General features: G+C 43.4%; 1 protein-coding gene across 1 annotated transcript in view; it reads right to left on the minus strand.

Moving 5' to 3' along the window:
- Positions 1-24,046, minus strand: part of Pgant9 (polypeptide N-acetylgalactosaminyltransferase 9) — a gene marked incomplete in the record, with an annotated part of 429,187 nt that overhangs the window by 186,798 nt on the left and 218,343 nt on the right. The window contains 1 exon segment of the mRNA XM_070092791.1: positions 13,708-13,910. Within this exon segment, the coding sequence (XP_069948892.1) occupies positions 13,708-13,910 (203 nt within the window).

A 24,046-nucleotide genomic window follows, 5' to 3' on the forward strand; every position in this document is an offset into this window, starting at 1 on the left:
TTGCCAAAGAAACTTTTGGGTCAAATCAGCAGGTCAACTTATTTATTGCTGCTCGCCTGCTGTCAATTCCGGCAACCCCCGACCTTCTCCCTGTATTTCAGAAAAAAAGTAGCAACAACTGGGATTCTTAAAATTCATTTTGTCACCGAGTTGTGTAAATTTCAATTCGCCAATTTTATTAAACAAATTGTTTCCCCATGTAATGAATAGAAAACCCCTCTTCTGATCGGCTTCAAACCCTAAATGCTGGTGTATCTTAATAGGAAGTATTTTTGTATTAATTCTGTGATGTATGGAGGCCAGTTTGTCAAATGTTTGCAAATTATCAAAGTGGATTTTTTTTTTTAACGAGGAAAGACTCCCTTTTTTCGGAACATTCTCAAGAACATTTTCGTTTGCGTTCTCACATTATTTTTTTGTTTATTACTCAAGAACGCCGTATTTGATTGGTCAACAATTTTTGAAAAGTTGTATGCTTCTTAAATGAAATTAGTTAATTTTTATGTATTTTCATGTTCTGAATCCAAATATCACCTTGAAAAATGATTGTTGGCTTTAGGTTTAAAGATACGAGACGTAATATTTATTTTATTATAAAGTACAATATGTGTCGTATGTTTTTAAACTCTAATCCGTACCTACTCTCTGCCTTTTTGCTTGACGCTTATAGTGGGCTGAAGAATCATCTCTTGCCAATGTCCAGCAATTGTCTGCAAGCATTCTTGTGGCCCATTTGCCCTGGTACCATTTTTCCATGGTTTTAATATCTTGGTGAAACATTTCACCATGTTCGTCACTAACTGCCTCACAGTTCGCTGGAAAAAGTCTAAATGCGAGTCCAAAAAGTGGATTTTAAGGAGGTTTTCCACCAATTCTTCATAGTTGCCTTCCCTTCTGTTTCCGAGAAATCCTTTCGCCAGTAACATGAATGCTTCTCAAGCATTCAAAGTCACTATTTTTAAGAAGCTCTGGAATCTGAGGACCATTGAAGACTCCCTCTCTTATGTTAACGTCGCTCAGCGAGGGGAATTTTGATGTTAAATACTTTAATCCCTGACCGGATTTGTCCATAACTTTTACAAAGATTTTTATTAGCCTCAGTTTTTTGTGTAGTGGCTGTAGCAAAATTTTGTTTAGTTCAAAGAGAGGTGGATGTTGAACATTTTTTTTATCCTAGGCACCAATGACTGAAGAAGTGGCCAGTGTCTTCTGATGTAGTGGGAACCTCCTGTACAGCTGTCCCATTCACATAGAAAGCAGCAGTACTTGGTATATCCGCCCTGCTTGGTTAAGAAAATCACCTACCTTTCAACTGAAAATAAAAACTTGCACAGCACAAGCACCTTCTATGACTAATGGAACAATAATGAAGGGCAGTGAGATTGTGAGTGTGGTAAGAAAAACACTGCCACAAGCCTGTTGCAACCTGTTGTGACACGTAGGTATATATTGAAAAATAGAGCTAACAAATAATTTTAACCATGATATTCATTTTCAGTGACCTAAAATTAGTTAGAAATGCTACTCTGGTCTCGGAAGCATTTTTGCTGTTGATCAGTGTTATCAACGCTTGTGTAATGTATCATGGGCAAGGTTCATGAGATCATTTGCATGCGTGGTTGCCACATGGACAATGTTACATAGGCCATTCCCAGGTTTTTGTTTCCGTGAAGACAAGCTCATCTGACTGACTTCAAAATTACAACAATCATGTGTCCTACTTAGGAGGAGGTTGGAATATTTTATGGTGCTAATGCCACTTTGATACTTCTAATCTCGGATTATAATTATGGGGAGCGCTAAACCCGTAAGACTATACAGTGCATGTGGGGGGGGGGAGATGATGGAAGGTATTCAGGCTCAATTCAGGGTACTGGAGCACAGCTCCAATTCCCAAGATCAAGAGCCCCTCACCAGCATCAAGGAACTCCCTTCAGGCGTTCTGATTTCGGAAATGATACAGTATTGTTTTACGTGTTTGTATTATATTGCCTTGATCCCGGTGAGGGGCTCTGGCAAAAAACTGGACTTTCTCTTGCTGCTATGGAATCTGAATACCTGCTATCTCACACGAGATATATGACCCCTACGGGTCTAACGCTTTCCAGTGATTAAAATGTAATAATTGTGAACAGCATCAATCTTCAATGGCTGACGCATCGTATGCATTAGATAGATTGGTTTACGAGTTTAGGCGGCGTAGTCACAATTTTCTGGATGCTTTGCGTGCCCTCAAGATCATTGTTAAACATTTGAATGTTATGTATAATAAGCTTGCATGAAACTAACTGTCTTTGAATGTTGGTCATTTTGGTCTCTTTGAAAGATTATATTTGGCTGTGTAGTATCCTAATTTACCATTTTATTGGAGAAATTTGTATGTTTCCTTATGATCATTTGTGAATGCCTCTGATTCCCTGAAAATCTTCATCACTTACATTTAACTGCACGATCAATTTATGCCGAACTCTGCACAATTCCAATTGTGTGCATTGAGGCAGAGCAGACTGGACTCCCAGAATACCTTTATCGTATCACGCAGCGACCGAAATACATTTAGTCTGTTACAAGAGCTATTTAACCGATCACTCCTGGTAAACACGACATAAGCGGATCCATTGTGAAATGTACACGCAGGAATAGCTCACTGCAGTCTTAATTTACAGTGACATCTAAATTATCCAAGAACTCGGCTTAATTATCCTCTAGTACATAACGCTCCTGATAGAGCGAGTTAATCAATGGAGGCTCTAGCTTATCCAGGAATACCCCTCTCCTCCCTATCTTCTCTTCCCTTATCCCTTTCTTTTCTCTCTCTTCCTCAATACTCGTCTCTTCTCCTTTTTTTCCTAGAAAAAATCTATAGACTTCGGATCACTCACTCACCCCTCTACAGCTCTGCGTCCATCACCGTCTATTACCAAGGCCGGTAACAAGCCCATAGCCTCTAACCTACCCAGAAACACCTGTTTTGCTCCTTGGTAACAGGCCGTCAATATTAGGAGCTTCACAAACTTATCACTGATAACTTCACAACATGGTCACATAAGCATTTCAAAAGTTTCGTTGTATATCCTTAAAAGTCTTTCAGATATAACCTGAAATAAAGAACGTAGCATGGATCAGTATCAGGCTTATTGGTTCATGCTAGGAAGGTCCTTTAGTCAGCACATGGATGAAAATATAGCCGATACTTTTAATGAGAGTGCAGATAATAGTTTGTTCTGTGTCGAGCTTTATCAAGTGGCTGGTAAAGCTTGACGCAGAGCCAAACATTGTCCCAGTATAAAGGTTGTTCTCCAAATTTTCTTCACCGTTGCCTTCAACGCGCCACCTGAATCTAGGGAGCATGTGTTCTGCAGCATCCGGCTTCCAGTGAGGGTGGGCATTTTAAACTAGAGTACATCATTTGGAGGAAATATATGTATACTCCTGTGAACAACAGCTGTAGGTCGTGTGTGAATAAGCTGTCATTGAACGTCAGCTGCAGGTTGTGTATGGATGAACTCTCAATTAATGCCACTATTCGATCACCGCGTCTGCTTGGATGAACCTCTAGCACGTCCTCTAGGCTAAGCACGAACAAAATCAAACGCAACTCCCAACAGCCTACACCAGGCTATAATTGTTCGAGTCCCTAATTCACTTTCGTAAAACCGACCATTAAAATAAATGACCTTACTTAACGCCAAGTGTTCATTGTGCCAAATTCACTCATAATCGGTTATTCTGACATAACAGTTACTGAAGACGTTAAAATATATGCGGAGTCCTCGTAGCCAACACATCAGCCTCTCCCACCGAGGTAAGGCTAAACGAAAGATAACCTGGAGTTTACCTGGAGAGGCTTTCGGGGGTCAACGGAGCCCTTTCTGAGACCAGGCCTCATGGTGGATTAGGGTCTGATCAACCAGGCTGTTACTGCTGGCCGCACGCAAGCTAACGTACGAAGGAATAACATTCATTATTTATTCTATAGATATTTTGTCAGAAGCGCGTAGACATTACAATTCACATGTGATACTAAGTTTTTTTTTTTATCATAAGCCTGTTTACACGTTAATGAAAATCTCGGAAACAAGAATGCGTCAAATTATAAATACACAAATAACCCGCACATAGAAAAGAGAAGCTTAATACGACGTTTCGGTCTGTCTTGAACCGATACGTCGTCGTGAGCTTCTCTCTTCTATGTGCGGTTTATGTAATGTGCCAATCACGGTATTGTGCCTCTTTGTTCTCAAAATTATTAATGTTTTTTCTCTCAGTAACTCGACCTACAAGATCCACTCCAGCCACCAGAGGCAATGAAGAATCTGATTTTTCCAGTAACCTGGAGAGTCCAGACCATGAAGAATTAAAATCATAATAGGGTGGCTGGAACACTTCACACCTAACCCACAAGTCAGAAAAAAAATCTTCAGATGACGTTTCGATCCGCCTTGTAATAACCTAATAATGGTCCGGGTCGAACCGAAACGTTGTCACACTGTCCCTCCAAATTGTGGGTTGTGTGTGCATTAAGCCCGAGGTTAAAAGCATCCTCTTCTAAACTCTCCACCTTGTTTTCTCATCTTCCCACAATTCTAGTTTATATTGAATTTCGATACATTCATTTAGAGTCTTACAGCTTTCCAATCCATGAATTCTCCCACTTCCTGAATTAGTCAATAAATTCTGCCTCATCTACCATGCCTATCCATAAATTCGGTCTCAAGCTGTGCCTCCCGTTGAAAAACTTCAGCCTCACACTAGTGTCTCGGCTCATAACTTTTACCTCGCAATGTCCTAGCTCATAACTTCCTCACTGGCTGTAACAGCTCATAACTTTTGCTTCACTGAGTAGCCCAGCTCATAACTTTTGCCTCACCGAGTAACCCAGCTCATAACTTCTGCCTCACAGTGTGTCCCAGCTTCTGCCTCAACGAGTATCCTAACAATTTTTTTCCCTAAGTAACTGGACTCATAACTTCAGCCTTAATTAGCATGACTTACAATAGTGTCTTCTAGCAATAAACTCTCTTTAATCTCTCTGACATTCAAGTCGTTTCTATTCTAGTGTCACACGCTGTTTAGTCTAGTCTACCCTAGTAACCCATAGAATCGACCCACCTATCACCATAAAATCTTCCTTGCTGGTGCCACCATAAATCCTGTCCCTCTAACATCTCCCATGAATTCTCGCCCAACTAACGTTCCGACCCATTAACTCTGACCCAACTAACGTTCCAGCCCATTAACTCGGACCCAACTAACGTTCCAACCTATTCTTCCTCACCCTTCGTCCAAACTCTCAAATTCCGTATCAGATATTGCGATTCATAAATTATCCCAACTCTAAAATTCATTCTCATCTAACGCTCCGACTCAAATTTTCCCTCACTTAACATCTTAAGTCATAAATTCTCCTATTTCGCATCATAGGTCAAATAAATTCTACTTCAATCTTCGCTTCGAGTCATAACCTTTGCTCCACCTAGCATGCCACCCCGTCAAATTCTGCTCCATCTGGCACCCCGTCCAATAAGTTCCACCTCGTCCAGCATCACAAATCCATAAATTCCTGCTCGGGCACCCTTCCCGAGCCGACGTGTGGCTCCCCTCCACCCACCCTTCCCAGAGCCACAACTCTTGCTCAGGGAGTCTTCCGACTCACGTGTGGCCTTCCTGCTCCACCCCCACCTCCTCTTCAAGGTCACGATATATTCATTATAGTATGTGTAGCCTCCTCCACCTCCTCACTAGGGCCACAATTTTTTGCACTCTAGACCAAATGTGGTCCCTTGCCTTCCACTAGGACCCCAAAAATCCACAGCAACGCAAGTTACATCCGCGAAAGATGTCGTATACACTTTACGAGTACTGAAGGAGCAAATTTTAAATCTTGAAATATTCCAGATATTGTTTTGAGGAAAAGAAGAAACGCCACACAACAGAGATCAAACTGAGAATATCAGAGCGAAGAACCGGTGTTGCCAGAGACAGATGCGACTAACAGCTGGTAAAGGTAGTTATCACTGACACAGCAGTGACAGCATACAAAAACAGTCATCTGTGACACAGAAGCAGACAAAAAGACAGGATCCACCGACACAGCAAACAGCTAACAGGATCGAAGCTCCGTGGCTGAGACATTTTACAAGTAATCCACAATACCATAACTGCAACAATTAACAACCCACAATACTGTTGCTGGAACAATTAACAATCCACAATGCCGTTGCCGGAACAAATAACAACAATCATTTCCGTTGCTGGAACAATTAACCCACAATACAATTGCACAAGCAGTTTACATATTAATGCATCCACGAACAAGTGGTTTTTAAGTAAATAACTGCACTGGCTGTGCCTCGAACCTTCGAACTTTAACACCCCACCCTCGTAGCCTGTTAAAATTCGAGACGCCCTAATCCACTGGACCACTGGTATTCCAAACGAGGCGAGAATGAAATTAGTCCTTAGACTGACACAATCACATGTGTGTCCGCAACAGGAGTGAAGTCTAGTGCTACTAGAAGCCTGTTGTTTATGACACTGGTGGTCCAGTGGATTAGGACGTCTCGAACTTTAACAGGCAACGAGTGTGGCGTGTTAAAGTTCGAGGGTTCGAGGCTCGACCAGTACAATCATTTGGTTAAAAATCACTTGTCCGTGAATGCATTAATATACAGGTAAGGCAATACAAGAAATGCAAGCCAGAGACACAGTGAGAAGCGTAGCGACCAGACTAGACGGCAAGTCTGCCAAGCATAAGTCACGAGTATATCACTTCACAACTTTGGCGGGCTTCCTCGTGACTGGCTAGTTGAACCGAGGTGCTGACATAACGATGGAGCCCCCGCTTATTATACCCTTAGTATCAGGTTCACTAATCGGGAGGCATACATACATGGGTGTGGGGCATACGTCGAAGAAAATGGGTCAGGAAAGACCGGAAAGTCTTCTAACATTCTTTTCTCAAAATTGAAGATTAGTTATGAACAAGGTTCACTGACACAAAGACAGACATCACTGACAGCAGACAGGGGTCACTCACGGCAGACAAAGACAGGGATCACTCAGGATAGATATAAACAAGCATCACTGATACACAAGCATCAGCGTCGAAGTAGTCTATGAGTGAAGTATGAAATGAACGGCGTCCGAAACCACACGTCTTAAGAACATAAGAACATAAGAACGAAGGAACACTGCAGAAGGCCTACTGGCCCATGCGAGGCAGGTCCAAGTCTCCTACCGGCTTAAGCCAATGCACCCAACCTAGTCAGGTCAGGTCACATTGACTTAAGGGAGGAACACGGCAACCGACCTGGTAGCACAAGCTATCAGGTCTAACTCACACCCACCCACATCCACTCATGTATTTATCCAACCTATTTTTAAAGCTACACAACGTTCTGGCCTCTATAACGGTACTTGGGAGTTTGTTCCACTCATCCACAACTCTATTACAAAACCAGTACTTTCCTATATCCTTCCTGAATCTGAATTTTTCCAACTTAAAACCATTGCTGCGAGTCCTGTCTAGGCTAGATATTTTCAGCACACTATTTACATCCCCTTTATTTATTCCTGTCTTCCATTTATACACCTCAATCATATCCCCCCTAATTCTACGTCTTTCTAGAGAGTGCAGTTTCAGGGCCCTTAGTCTATCCTCATAGGGAAGGTTCCTGATACATGGGATCAACTTCGTCATCCTCCTTTGTACATTTTCCAGAGAATTTATATCCATTCTGTAATACGGTGACCAAAACTGTGCAGCATAATCTAAATGAGGCCTAACCAAGGATGTATAGAGTTGAAGAACAACCTGAGGACTCCTATTATTTATGCTTCTTGATATGAAGCCAAGGATTCTATTAGCTTTATTGCGAACACTTATGCACTGTTGTCTTGGTTTCAGATTACTGCTAACCAGAACTCCTAAATCTTTTTCGCAATCCGTAATATTAAGATCTACATTATTTAGTTTATATGTGGCATGGTTATTGTCCTGTCCAACATTTAGAACTTTGCATTTGTCTATATTAAACTGCATCTGCCACTTCTCCGACCACTGCATCAGTCTATTCAAATCTTCCTGGAGTGCTCGAATGTCCTCGTCAGAATGAATTCGACGGCCTATTTTGGTGTCATCGGCAAACTTGCCGATGTCGCTCTTTATGCCCTCATCTATGTCGTTTATGTAGATTGTGAACAGCAGGGGGCCCAACACTGACCCCTGTGGAACACCGCTCGTGACACTTCCCCACTCTGATTTCTCCCCATTTATGCAAACTCTCTGCTGCCTATTTGTCCACCATGCCTCTATCCAGGAAAAAATTTCTCCTCCTATTCCATGTGCTTTAATTTTCCTCAATAGTCTCTGATGTGGGACCCTGTCAAAAGCCTTACTGAAGTCCATATACACAATATCATATTCATTACCATGATCTACCTCCTCAAATACCTTAGTGAAAAAAGTTAATAAATTCGTAAGGCAGGAACGCCCCTTTGTAAAACCATGCTGAGATTCGTTGATTAATTTATGTTTTTCAAGGTGGCTACGAACTGCCTCGGCAATTATTGATTCCATAAATTTTCCCACTATGGAGGTTAGGCTTATTGGTCTATAGTTCGATGCTAAGGACCTGTCACCTGTTTTGAAAATAGGTATCACATTTGCCATTTTCCACTTATCTGGCACCATGCCAGTTTGTAGTGATATGTTGAAAAGATTAGCCAAAGGGGTGCTAAGCTCCTCTTTACATTCCTTTAGAACCCTTGCATACAGTTCATCAGGGCCTGGGGATTTGTTAGGTTTTAATTTATCTATTTGCCTAAGGACCATGTCACTTGTGACCCTAATAGTGCACAGTTTATTATCGTCCTGTTCTACATAATTTATCATTACTGGAATATCGCTGGTATCCTCCTGTGTAAAAACTGAGAGGAAGTACGTGTTAAAAATTCTACACATTTCCTTATCACTGTCAGTGAACTGACCCGAGGAACTTTTGAGTGGGCCTATCTTGTCCCTGATCTTACTTCTGTATACCTGAAAGAATCCTTTTGGGTTAGTCTTCGATTCTCTTGCAACTTTAACCTCATAATCTCTTTTTGCTTTTCTAATTCCCTTTTTTATTTCTCTCTTTAACTGAACATATCGATTTCTCAATTGCCCCTCCCCTCTTTTGATTTGCCTATATATGCCTCTCTTTTGACCAATCAGATATTTTAATCTATTGTTGACATGTAAACCGGAAGGAGATACAGTCAGTATTGAAGTGAGTGCGCTATACACTGGGAGGAGGGGGGGGGGTAAGTTATCCACACGAAGTGGATACCACACAAAGTTCCCTAACATACGTACCACCCATCAATTACTTACCTCCATCCTCAGCTCCAACAATCCAAGCTACACTCTCCTGTTACATATGTAATAGTCATACTCACGACATAGCGTATTTCCCGGCATATAAGGCGCACGAGCATATAAGGCATATATAACAACGTTTCCAACCAGTTGTAACGCAACGTTAGTAAACAACTACTAAAGCGTAACCCAAAAACCTACCCTTGACCTTAAGCATATAAGGCGCAGTTGTTTACTAAGGTTACGTTACAACTGGTTGGAAACATTATATATACCTTATATACTCGTGCACCTTATAGGGCGGAAAATACGGTAACTCTCACCCCTCCACACTCACCAACACTCATTGCCACCTTCAAACCTAAGATCGGTTTTGAGAGTTCTGCCCTTGAATCTCGACCAGACTCGCCCGTTGACGGCTTTATCCACCCCTAGCCGTGAGCGCCACAAGACAAATCATAAAACCAATAGTCAGTATGGACCATACATTGAGGCAGTGTGCACAGTCATCACATTAATTCTAAACAGGATGAGCAAGTCCAATGGCGCTAGAGGAAGCAAAATCATACGTAGAGATAAATAAGAATAACTATTCTTATCTTCGGATGAAATTAAACAAAAATTAAACTAGGGTAAACACCACATCATAGATCCCGAAGCACAGAAACTGGCCTGTAACGAGACGACACAAATGGAAGCAAAATTTTCAATAAAATGAAATAAGCACTGAAAAATATTACGAAGTAGAGAGAGTGGACGTAGCTCTATCCAGGCAGCCATGAGTAAGCAGGTCAGAACACATGTGGATAGATATCATTTCCATCACTGTAGTGAATGTTAAAGATGGAGCCCTAGCCAACACCTTAATGTAACAGGGGTACATTCATCCCATTTAAACTCCTAGTTAACGTGCGCTAGATCTCTCTCACACACTCATACACAGGTTCACATCAACCTAATAACCTCAGCCGCCAATGTTCGTCAAGCAAATCTAGAGTAGCCTTCGGGAGTCTTTACTGAGAGTCATTCCGGGTCCTTTTTACAACATGCCAGGCCCACCGTGGCGTATGCAGCACGAGTATGTAACCCACGCCAAAAAAAAAAAAAAAAAGAAAGTATGTTAGGAAATTGAAAAGAAATTACGCTGTATGCAGCGAAGCTTGTTCCAGAGCTAAGAGGGCTGGGGAATTTAATCTAATGACATCTGAAGACAGAAGAACCAGGGGAGATATACAAGATTCTCAAGAGGATTTAATAGGGTAGACAGGGATAGGCTAGGAGGTTTGAGAGGCGGGAAATAGGCACTCGGGGACACAGATGTCAGGCAGATTCCATACATAGTTTTAAGAGTAGGTACAACAAAGTCCACGAGGGTAAGAGGGAGTGAATCCGGGAAATGGCAAGTTGAGAGCTGGGGCCAGAAGCTGGGATTTGACCCCTGCAAGTATATATAGGCGTGTACACAGACCTACCTACTTTCGTTTCTCTCTCTCTCTCTCTCTCTCTCTCTCTCTCTCTCTGTGTCCACACTTCTACTGAGGTGTACCCACACGTAGTAGAGCGGGGAGCGAGGAGGCAGGGATCACTTCAATATTCTGTGCAGGCAGCAGTGGACGCCGTAGCCATCATGTCTGACTCACCGGCCCCTTGACATGTCTTCCTAACTGCTGAACTTCTCCTTATCGAGGGAGGGAGGGAGGGAGGGAGGGAGAGAGAGAGAGAGACAGAGAGAATATATATCACATTTCTGAATAAAGGTAATATAGTGATGTGTGACTGCATTCACTAAAAGCAAGCACGTGGTGAAGCTTGCAACACTGTTTTCACTAAGAGAAAACACGATGCGAAGCTTGCACTAAAGGTGTCCAAGAAACTGGCATAAATTATGGTCCAACTCTTTCCGGTCCATAGTGGATGGTAACGGATCAGGTAAGGTAACTACTTAACATGGTAGAAGAGAAGACGAGGTGACTACTCTTGAACAAGGCAAAGTGACTAAAGTTATTCTTGAATAAGGAGTAGCGGTGAGAAATGTTGCTACTTTTTAATATCAACCAAGCCTTTTATAAGACATATTTCAGCACCATCTTCAACACAGGAGAGGGATCAGTGGCCATACTATTACGTATAAGACTAATGTTATCTTTTTCCACACGCAGCTCAGCTTCGTAGACAACTGCTGTTATAACACATTACGGTCAGCCATAATAACTTCCACCATTCTGAGGGACGTCACTCCTTCAGCTATTTATCGTTCCTCGAATTACTTGTATGCAGAGCATGTTTTCACAACAGACATTCATGAACCTCAGCTAACGGGACTAATGACATATCTGGTAAATAATTGGATCCAGTTTCATGTAGTGTTCTTTATGTATGTTGCCTAACAAAAAAAAATCGCCTAAAAGTTAATCATAATATATTGTCAGAAGACAAAAAACGAAATGAGTTAAGAACAGCCCTCAGCTTTCAGAATATAAGATGACCTCCTCAGCTTAAGTCATGTATATATTTTACGTGCAGATAAAAGCAGCAGCAGCAGCTGAGGTGAGCACTAACGTTGTCTTCAAAACGTGACTTATGACCACGAAGTGGACGTAACTGAATGCTGAAGCAAGGGCATAAAAATATCAATTGCTTAAAGACTATGCAAGAAGAGGATTAATGAGTAAGATAAGTGGAGGATAAGGAAGAGGAGGAATATAACGAGGATAAGGAAGAGGAGGAATATAACGAGGATAAGGAAGAGGAGGAATATAACGAGGATAAGGAAGAGGAGGAATATAACGAGGATAAGGAAGATAAGGAATATAGGAGGATAAGGAGCAGCAGCATCAGCAATAACCTCAGCAACGCAACCGCTACCACCAACAATAATTAGGTGACCAAAGCATAAGATATAACGCAGCAGCAGGTGGTTCAACAAAGTAGGTGTGTGGAAACACAAACACAGGTGGTAATCACATCACAAGTTGCCCACACCACACCCTCGCTCACAAGAAATTATTTCCCGGGTGGACTGGCACTACTGGCTACACGTAAATCCTTCCCCACGCTGGCATTAACGTGGCCAACACCTGTGCTGGCGGCCAGGCGAACTTCACCTGCATTAACACTTCCATCCCTTATCCCTTCCTCCCTCTCCCGCGCACACGCGCACACGCACGCGCACACACACACACACACACACACACACACACACACACACACACACACACACACACACACACACACACACACACACACACACACACACGGTATTAAACATACGTCTTATTCATCAACTTGTCAGTATCGTCCACTAATATGATACTCCCATTTACACACAACTAACACGTTCTCAACCTCCACACACCTCACACTACCCCTTTCACAAACACGCGCACACAGACACAGACACACTCCTTCAACGTATATACACAGTCTACAGGGGAAACCAGGATCTGGAATTCAACACCTACAACCACAAATAGTGAAGTACAAATGGGTAAATACACGCTTTCATCAATACTCCCCGCTGAAACACTCAACCCATGCACACGCAGGCACGCACAAGCACGCAAAGAGATATCAACTATGGCTATGAAGCCCGGCAGTTGTGTAGCAGAGCCGCTCTGCTAATCAAATTCATGAAACAGGAGACACCTGTGCACTCTCATGCGCACGACACTTCCAGATGTATCATGGAGTCAAGTTATCTGGCCCGAGATAGTGCCAGAAATTATAAGATGTGGGAACTTAAGCAGAAACTGTGTACAGTAGGCAGGTACTGGGGTACAGTAAGCAAGTATCGGAGCTTTCCATGAGGTTAGAATGACACATTTGGTTGTGATTTCATTATTGGTCAAAATTAAATACAACTAATTGTGTCGCTACCCTCTTCAATACATTTTATAAGGGCAGAGCAAGAGACAACATTTTCCACAGGGCAACCATGACGCAGAGATTTTTACGTCAACAGATGGATGCAAAGTGGAGTAATTTAGATTTTGAAAATATATATGATAACCTTGGTTTGGCGATAGTTGTGAGTGAGCAGAATAAATTCCATAGCAGTGTTACTGAAGCTAAATCATTTGAAGATAGCTTCAAATATATTTTGGATTTTAGAGAAATACACGAGTGAGAATGGGTGGTGTGAGAAAGACGTTCCTTGCATGGTAATCTGCAGTGATATTTTCACGTGAATTGTCTTGATACTATTAACTATGGCTCGAAGCTTTACATAAAAACTGTCATGTTTCTAGCTCTCTTTTTTGGCACCATTCTTACAATATGACACTTAACCTTAAGTTGAAAGAGTGATGCTTGTTGAGGTGGAAACAGGAAACACGTGAGGTACTCACCACTCATCGCGTGGGTCAGGAAGAGTGCGGTGGACGGAGATCATATCTGACACGTACTGGTTGAAGGCGTTGTTCTTCCAGCCCTCGTCTACCTTCTTTTTGATCTCCGGGTCCAGGTCCTTTGGGAGTGACACGGGCTTTCCCATCTCTCCTGGTCCGTTGGGTTCTTGCGGGGGCAGAAGGACTCCCTGCTCAGCGTGCACCTATGAGCGGAGAAAGAAGAATCATACAATTATTCCTTACTGGCGCTCTTGTTAACATACTGCCGCAAATCTAGCAGAGCACATTCTCTGTCTCTTTCTCTCTCTCTCGTCTGTATAATTTAACTATACGAATGTGTAAACTTTCCAAGTGCCCAGTGTAAGTTCCAAAATGGAGTCAATTTGTAGTTTGCCAGGGAACTGAAAAAAAAATTGTGGTGATTTATACTACAGTATAAGCCATACGAACACACAAAAAATGAAGAATATGGTGAACAGAACATTCACAGCTGAAGGGAAGATATATCTGGATGTTTTTTCTCCTCCTTCAACCATGTTCACTTTTCTTTCAGTATTGCTTCAGATTCCTACTTATTTTTCTTTCATTATTACTGCAATCGTGTTTGGTTTTGGATAGGTTATATAGTTTGGCAAACTGGGGAGCTTGTTTTCCTTTTGTTAGATTAATCCAAGTTTAAAAAAAAAGGGGGGGGGGAGTTGATCAAGTTGCAAAATATTCCTCTAAATAAAAGATGTTCAACATAGCAAATACAAACGTTAAAAAATGAATAGGATGGAAGCAATGACAAAGAAAAAAATAGAACCTGTAGTATGTGTCGAGTCCATCATCCGTCTGCCGTGTTCAGTGTCGAAGGTTAAATAGGATTTTTATTTCTGTTCAGATTTGAAGAGCATGGAGTATGTAATACGCAGTCGTTGTATTACAATTTCGTGAGACAAACTGTGATACTTCGAGAAAAGGGAAGCAACTGAATCACTCAAGCAAGTGACATACGAAAAAAAATCATCTGCAGGAAAATACATGAATCAGAAATGCAGACACGAGTGTTGTGACAAAAACCGTATAGGTAGTGACTAATTTTTTTTTTAAAGAACTTTTGTTCCACGAGTCTTAAAAATGTTTTCGTGAACATGGTTTCACTTTCAATAAACTGCACATTTTGCATTCTGCCTGCAACATTATCAAGGGAAAAGAAGGACTACGTTTTCCCATTAAAAACACTAATTCTTAATCATTCAATAAGAATGCAGAGACCGCAGTGATGACTGGAGTCACAGTGTTTAAAGTCGGATTGCGTTTGCGCAAAATTTGATTGCCGCATCGAAAAAGTGTTAGCAAGAACCATGAAGACGATATGGAAAAGGCGAAGTACCAACGAACACAATGGCTCCGGTGTATGCCAGCATGTGTCGAGTTAATGGTGACACACAGAAGGTAACTGATGCAAAATATATGATTAGAGAGCAGCAGAGATATGAAAAAAAGGTGAATGTGTGTAACATCGCCATTGGTGTTACAAGTGATGAAGGCATAAATATGGACCAATGAAGAGAAGAATGTTGAAAAATCATCGAATCACTAATGGAAACAAAGTTGTGAACTATAAGTTAATGTTATTTCACAGATTTGACAATAAGATTCCTGGTAAATTAAAGGAGAACCCATCGACGTAGAGTAATAGACCAATAGTTACTCTTTGAGCGTCACACGAGTTGTGCAGCCACCCTTCAGCCTTCAGTCACGGGGAACTTCGAGATCCAGCGCTTTACTGACTCAACATGGATACCAGGTAAAGATGCTGACATACCTCTGCCATCCCAGGGAGAAACGAAGTCTAGGTTAGCACTTTTTATACTGGGTCCAGGTCCTATCGTTTTCGTGGCTCTGGAGTACCTATCATTAAACCAGTCTTAATTATTTCGTTCTATCCCTATTTTCTAAATAAAAGTAATTTCATATTCACATATAAACTAACTCGTCTATAATTATCCCTGAAAAGAAAGTCGCTACAACCACCAATTATCCCAGGGATTATGTTATAGTGAGGAATATGCTAGTAATTACCAGAGGGCTGGAGGCAACTTAAGACCAACAGGATACATAACATCTGCTTGAAAAGACAAAACTGCATACACTTAGGACATTTTTACTGGATACGTTATGGTCTTGTGACCTTGGAGTCACAAAAGTTCCATGACTATAACCATCCAATAAAGATGGCATTTTATCCCTATTATCAGTACAGTTATTCCTCTGCTTTCATATATTCTGATACTTTTTTGGCCCTAGCTAAAAATAACGCTACACTACACTGCCAGCAAGCCTAGAGATGCCCCGCTCACCCAACACTATCGCAAACTCAAGTCGCAATGCTATTTTTTTTTATTCGCCGGTACTCTCCCGGCCCGGGTCTTTTCCAAGGAGTGTTAACCAGGCCTTGGCTCCCTATCTGGGGAGTATCTCGAGACCTAAGTCTCCCATGGGAGGAGGTACAAGTACCTCCTCATCTTTGGGACCAACTGTCCCCAGACCTAGCCACAGTCCCCGCCCTCACGGGGCTCGTAGGGAGAAGCTAGGCCTCTGGTCTGCCATCTGCCCAGCCCCAAAGTGGCTCGTGGAGAATGGTAGTCTTATGAGCTGCAGGTGATAGCACTGCTTCATAATACATGAGGCTACCTGCAAACTAAAACATACAAACTCTGAAATTTAGGCAGGGAATATACAAATAGACCAGGAGGGAACGTACCACCTTGCCACAAGGTAGGGATGCGTAACCAGCAGCTTGACTCTGGGAATGCCAACACCGAACTTCCTGGTTTACCCTTGTCCACCCACCAAAGAAGCGCGTTGCTAAAGAGCCGCAACTTCCAGGGGTAAAGAAACGAGGTTCCAGAGGTAAAGAACGTGGTTCCATGCACTGCCTAGCCAAGGGTCAAACTTGGTTAAGTCCTGGCATGCTGAAGTTACCCTGGCCATGAAAGTCTGTTAACGTAGTCTAAAGCATCATCGAAGAAAAATAACAGAAAAGTTTACACCATATTTGAAGTGAAAGCCTTACTGCGACGTTTCATCCACGAAGACTGACAAGCCAGGCAACTGACGAGACAATGAATGTACAGCAGGTGTAAAGAAAAACCTGGAATACGTGGGAACAGAGTAACATGTTCAGAGTGAATAATTGCAACGAATAAGAAAACTGAATAATATATCTCTATCTTTTACATGCAGTCACGGAAGTTAATTACCTTCGCCGCCTAGCTCCCAGCAACGATAAGCCCTGGGAACGGGAAGCCCTGGCAACAGAAAGCCCTGGCAACAGAAAGCGCTGGCAACAGAAAGCCCTAGTATCAGTAAGCCTCAGCAATTAGTGCAATCAACAGAAAACTCCAGCAACCGTAAGTATTTCGAAAAATGAGAGGAATAGTAGCACTGAGGACAATGACCAGGTAACAAGCACAGCCAAGACCGGCCAGTTCCCATAGTGGTGGTAGTAGTAGTAGTAGAAGTAATCAACAGTCCCGTAATTAAAGAGCAGGAGATCAGGACAGGATTACGAAAAAGAAGTAACAGGGCCGTGTTAGCCATTACAGAAGAAGCACCAAAGAGCCCACAGGGATACGGCGAAACTAATTATAAAAGACTAACCACAAAGAGACATGGGACCCACATGGGAAAGCTGGCTTAATGGCTAAGCTAATAGAGGTAGTGCTCGAGAACTACATATACTTTAGCTGTGCTTCAGAGGTACGACAACAAAAAGGAAAGAGGAGCTGGTAAGATTAAATCTAGTCTTCACAAGCGAGTCATCAGAGAAACTGGGATCAAGCAAGAGATTAATTAGTCCTATGCTTTGACTACCTGATGTACATGAGCCTGAAAAGGAGCATGAAAGGAGAGAGAAACCAGATTACAGAAGAGGAGACTATGTACGGAGAAAAATTCCCGAACTCAGTCCAGTGGGACGAAGAACTGAAATGAAAACAGAAGAGATGAGATGGTGCCTGGCAGAAGGGAAGAAATTTAAACCCAAGAGAATAAGCAGAAAAGATAAGAACTATCGGTTTAACCACTGTTGTAAAGACGTAAAATCAAGAATCAGCAGAGCGTGGAAGAGATACAAGAGACTAAGAACTGAAGTCATAAGAGAAGCGAGCTTCAGAACCAAACAGGTATATGCTGATGAGAGATGCAGTGACATGAGCATGTAATAGCGGCGAAAATGAAGTTAAAACAAAAACGTCTATATAGGCACAGCATGCAGATGACTGTATGGGACCAAAGGACAGAGCTTAAGGAACGACAAGAAGGAATGCGAGGAACTAAATATGATTTCAAAAAAATTATGTCAGAGTACAAGAAAAAATGAATGAACATGAAGAAACAAGGCATCATTACCACAACAAAGGAGGAAGTAAAAAAAAGTTGCTAAGCAAATTAGACAAATAAAAAACAACAGGACCTGACAAGTTGTCTTCTTTGGTCCCAAGATTATTATTATTATAATCAAAAAGAAGCGCTAAGCCACAAGGACTATACAGCGCTGCAGGGCAGGAAGGAAGTGAGGGCATCAGGTGGCAAAAGGGAGATGGATGAGCAACAGGTTACGGATAACAGCGGGGCAGTGGATGGTGAAAGGGTAAAGGGCAGCAAGAGACTGAACCAGAAAGGGCTGAGGGGAGTGCGAAAAGTATCATCAGAGTTTGTGGAGTAAATCGGTCGTTGTCAAGAAGTCAATGAGAGAGTCAGGATTAAAGGAGGGTCCATCAGCAAGAAGGGAAGGTAAAGAGAGAGTAGTAGAACGAAGACGACGTTGGAGGTAAATTCTGCGTGCTCGTTGATAGAGAGGGCAGTCTAACAGAATGTGGCTAATCGATACTGGAACTTGACACTGCTCACAGAGAGGAACAGGGTGCCTCTCCATGAGATACCCATGAGTAAGACGAGTGTGGCCAATGCGAAGGCGGGAGAGAGTGGTCTCCCAACTTCGGCACTGATGACAAGAAGACGGCCAGTAACCTATGCTCGGTTTAATAGAATGAAGTTTGTTACCGAGCAGAGTTGACCAACGTTGTTGCCAACGGGTGCGAAGGTGGGTAGCTATTGCAGCAAAATAGTCCAGAAATGGAACACCTCGATAGGAAATTGGTAGGTCATATACTGCTGACCGCGCAGCAGTGTCTGCCTGTTCATTGCCCTGTACGTCGACATGACCAGGGACCCAACAAAAAACAATATCTTTATGTTTGGTAGAGATACGGCGTAGCCAAAGTTGGATACGGAGAACTAGGGGATGAGATGTATCAAATTTTCGTATAGCCTGTAGAGCACTAAGGGAGTCTGAGACTACTACAAATGATGACACAGGCATAGATGCAATACGAATAAGTGCTGCAAGAATGGCATACAGTTCAGCAGTAAAAATGCTAGCTGAAGATAGTAAATGCCCTCGTATGACGCTGTCCGGAAACACTGCTGCGAATCCGACGCCGTCTGAAGACTTAGAGCCATCTGTGTACACAGCGGTGGCATGAGAATGGGAGTGGAAGTGATCAAGAAAAAGAGAGCGGGAAGCCACCGTAGGCAGTTGAGCTTTCGAGCAAGGGAGTGAGAAAGAACAGACCCGAACAGCTGGAACTTCCCAGGGGGGCAGGGAAAAGTGAGATGCTACATGAACATATAAAGGTGGTAACTGAAGGGAAGACAAGAGTGAATGTAGGCGAAGAGAAAAGGGACGGAGCAAACAGGGGCGGCGAACGAATAAAGAATGTCTACTAATATCGGTGACCATTCTATAAATGGAAGGATTGTGTAGATCGTGAGAGCGTACATAGTAACGAAGGCAATGGGCATCACGGCGATCAGACAAGGATGGAACATTTGCTTCTGTGTAGAGGCTCTCAACAGGGGAAGAGCGAAAAGCACCAAGGCACAAACGTAAGCCTTGGTGATGGATAGAGTTAAGGCTAGAGAGAGTAGCAGGAGAGGCCGCGGAATAAATCTGGTCACCATAATCGAGTTTCGATAAAACGAGGGCTGAATGTAGGCGAAGCAGAGTTCGACGATCAGCTCCCCAGGAAAGATGAGCAAGGGTTTTAAGAAGGTTTAGCCGGCTGTGACAAGTTGCCTTCAGAGAGGTAATGTGAGGTTTCCAGGTTAACCGACGGTCAAAGAGAAGGCCTAGAAACCTGACTGTATCACGTTCGGGGATACGGGAGCCATAGAGATACAAAGGATGATCGGAGATAACAGAGCGTCTAGTGAAAGTAATTTGGTGAGTTTTGGTACTTGAAAATTTAAACCCATGTGTGGTGGCCCAAGTGGAAACACGGTCGACCGCATGCTGGAGAGAAACTGCAATAAGGTGACAGTCAGCGCCTGCACAAGCAATAGCGAAGTCATCAACATAGAGTGATGACCAAATATTGGGTGGAAGAACAGAGGCCAAATCATTTATAGCAAGGAGAAAAAGTGTTGTGCTTAGAACACATCCCTGAGGGACACCTTCAGCTTGGACGAAGTCCGGGGAAAGAACATTATTGACTCGAACACGGAAATGTCTGTCAGTTAAAAAGTTCTTAAGGAAGGATGGTAGATTGCCTCGGAGGCCTAAGGAATGGGCCTGGGCCAAAATATTATACCTCCAAGTTGTGTCATATGCCTTCTCAAGGTCAAAAAATATGGCAATAACTGAGTGATTATTCGCAAAGGCATTACGAACATACGTATCCAAGCGTAGTAAGGGGTCTATGGTAGAACGACCCTTACGAAAGCCATATTGACTAGCGGAGAGACTGTTGTGAGTCTCTAAATACCACATTAAACGTCGATTTACGAGGCGTTCCATCACTTTGCAAACTGCACTTGTAAGAGCGATGGGGCGATAGTGGGAGGCATCATGTCCTGTAGTACCCGGTTTGCGGAAAGGGAGAACAATGGCAGATTTCCACAGCTGGGGAAGAACTCCTTGTGCCCAAATAAGATTGAAGAGGTGTAAGAGGACTACAAGGGCTGACCGATGTAAATGTTGTAACATACGAATATGAATGTCATCAGGCCCAGCTGCCGATGATCGGCAAGCTGAGAGCGTTGCCTCCAGTTCTTGAAGTGTAAAAGGCACATTATACTGTTCTTCTCCGAGAGAAGAAAAGTCAAAGGGTACTAACTCTCTGGCAGACTTTGAGGAAAGAAACGAGGGGCATAGATGGAGCCCTCGGGAAATACGGACCAGATGTGTGCCAAGTTCAATGGCAACGTCGAGAGGGTTTGCTATATCAACACCAGTGACCCGTAGAACAGGAGCCGGGTCAGGAGAGTATTTACCACTCAATTTCCTCACTTTTTTCCAGACTGCACTCATAGAAGAAGCAGAGGTGATGGTGGAAACATAGTCTCGCCAACAAGTGCGTTTAGCTTCACGGATGACACGGCGAGCGATCGCACGCTTCTGCTTAAAATCAACAAGTCTCTCAGCGGTTCTATTGTACCGGTACCTGCCCCATGCAGCACGTTTCAAACGTACTGCACGAGCACAAGCAGGAGACCACCAAGGCACGCACTTCTGAGAATGCCTGCCTGAGGTTTGGGGTATAGAATGAGAAGCTGCGGTATAAACTGATGTCGAGAAGATGTGTAGGAGCTCATCAATGGAGGATGAAGAAGGAACCTCACTAAAAGCAGTGAGGTGTGAGTAAAGATCCCAATTTGCCCGATCAAATTGCCAGCGAGGGCTACGGGAAGGTGGTGAATAGGAAGGAGAAGTAAGAATGATCGGAAAATGATCGCTGTCATGTAAGTCTGGTAGAACAGACCAGGTGAAGTCTAGTGCAGTGGAGGAAGAGCAGACTGATAGATCGATGCAAGAGAGAGTATGAGTACGAGGATCAAAATGGGTGGGAGTACCCGTATTTAAAACATGGAGGGGGTGAGAGGCAAGAAAAGCCTCCAACTGAATGCCACGTGAGTCACAATGAGACCCCCCCCAGAGGAAATGGTGGGCATTAAAATCACCAAGTAACAGAAGTGGTGGTGGTAAGGATGAAACAAGAAAGGCAAAGTCTGGGATAGAAAATGCTCGAGAAGGAGAGAGATATAAAGAACATATTGTAAACCACTTATTCAAGTGGATACGGGCTGCAGTGTAATGCAGCGAGGTATGGACAAATAGTTGACAGTACGGAATATCATTGCGTAGAAGAAGGGCACTTTCATTAAAGGTCCCATCTGAGAAAGGATCCGAAGAATACAATAAATTATAGCCTGAGATAGGTTGGAAAACAGCCGAGTGTAATTTTGGTTCTTGTAAGCAAGCACCAACAGGGGAAAACCTGGAAAGCAACATCTGAAGCTCACCCCGATTACCCCTGAGGCCGCGGATATTCCACTGTAAATAGGCCATGATTGGCGATGAAGAAAATATCAGGAATCTGTAGGTAAAGGCACCTACGGACTAGAGGGGTTAGAAAAGTCAACGTGTGGTGGCATTGGAAGATGTTCAAGTAGCGAAGGAACGGAGCGTTGCGAAGAATGGGGTTGTGAAGATGGAGGAGAGGGAAGAGAAGGAACAGGAAGTGAATCAGTGTCCATTGAAGGTTTAGTCTCTGCAATATATTCTGAAATGGCTTCAAGTGTTTCTGAATTCAAAGATGTATGGGAAACCATATTGGAGATAGGAGGAGGAGGGTGAGTAAAGATTGGGACAGTAATGGACTGTACCAAAGTAGAGGGGGAGGGAAAAGTGTAAGGGACTGGAGATGAAGTGTGGGGGGGGACAGAAGAGGTAGAAACCTGGGAGGTGACAGAAGAGGGAGAATCTTGGGAGGGGACGGGGGTGGAAGGCATAGTACGAGGAGGAGGGTGAATCTCCACACTTGTAATAGAGCCAGAGAGAGGGGAAGAACTAGGTACAGAGACTGGAAAGGTAACGTGTGGAGGTGGAAGAAGGGAAGGAAGGGGCAAAGAAGATTTGAGCAATGTGGATTTTTTGGACTTCTGAGTAGAGGGGCGATTGGTATTAGGTGTCGTACGAGGTCTTGTCGATACTGGGGCTTGTGAGGAAGGACGCGAAGATGTGAGAACAGACTGAGTTGTAGTCGGGACGTCAGAGCCAAGGACAGCAAAAGGATTAGATGCCGTAGTGGCTATGGGAGGGGTAACAACAGAGGAGGCTGCAGAAGATGGGACCCCAGAAGTGGGGGGACGTTTGGCAACACGAGAATAAGAAACACGGGGTAGTCTCCCTTGGAGGCGGAGATGAGTAACTGCCATAGCATAAGGGAGACCTTCTGCCTCTTTGAGGCAACGGATTTCACGTTCATTTAAGTAGACCTGGCAACGGCGGGAGTACGAAGGGTGAGCTTCATTACAATTAAGGCAAGATGGAGGTTGACTGCAAGATGTATTAGAATGGTTGTCGGCACCACAGACTGGGCATTCGGCCATAGATCTGCAATATTTCGCTGGGTGACCAAAACGCCAGCAATTTCTACATTGTTGCGGTGTAGGTATCACCTTTCGAACTTGTAACCGATGTCCCGCGACATATACAGAGGACGGGAGTTCTCGGCTGTCAAAAGTTAAACGAGCCACATTGCAAGGGTAACGTCTCCGCCCCCGGGCAGGAAGGACATAAGTGTCTACTTTGAGGATTGGGAGATCCTGGAGTTCCAGCTGTTCAAAAATGTCATTGCCACATGACTGGAAATTCTGTTGGACTATGGTATGGGGCAGAATGACAGTACCACTACAAGAATTGAGAGAAAGATGTTTTTCAATAGTGATAGGAGTAGTATCGATATTCGAAAGGAGAGAAAGATCATGAGCTTGGGTAGCATTCTGGACAGTGACGATGCGTGTACCGCTCTTGAGAGCGTGAAATGAAATATCTCTGCCAACATGATGCAGGAGCGCTTTGGCAATACTATGGTCAGAAAGGTAGGCAGAAGAAGAAGTTGGTCTTAAAGTAAAGAATTTAGTCCATTGTGTGGTCCGAAACTGAGCGTGGAGAGGGAGTGCTTGACGTGTCGGTCGTTTCCGAGTAGAATGGGAAGGTAACGACGGAGCATCATCAGGAGATTGACGTTGGCGTTTAGGAGTAGGACCGGAGTTGGTCCGGCAGGAAATGGGTGGGCGATTCGAAAATTGCCGTACCGTAGAGGGAGAAGCCGGAAGCATAGTCAAAGGAGAGCGGAGTTCAGACAAATCGAAGGAGTCAGTCGAAGCCCCGGTACCTGAAGCGGGTGAGGAAACAGCACCAGCAAGAGGTACAGGGGCATCAGGAGTGTCCGAAGAGTGGTCTAAACACAAGGCAGGGTCAGAATGGGGTGCGGTATCAAGAAGG

Source organism: Cherax quadricarinatus, chromosome 40, assembly GCF_038502225.1.
Source record: "Cherax quadricarinatus isolate ZL_2023a chromosome 40, ASM3850222v1, whole genome shotgun sequence".
NCBI lineage: Eukaryota > Metazoa > Arthropoda > Malacostraca > Decapoda > Parastacidae > Cherax > Cherax quadricarinatus.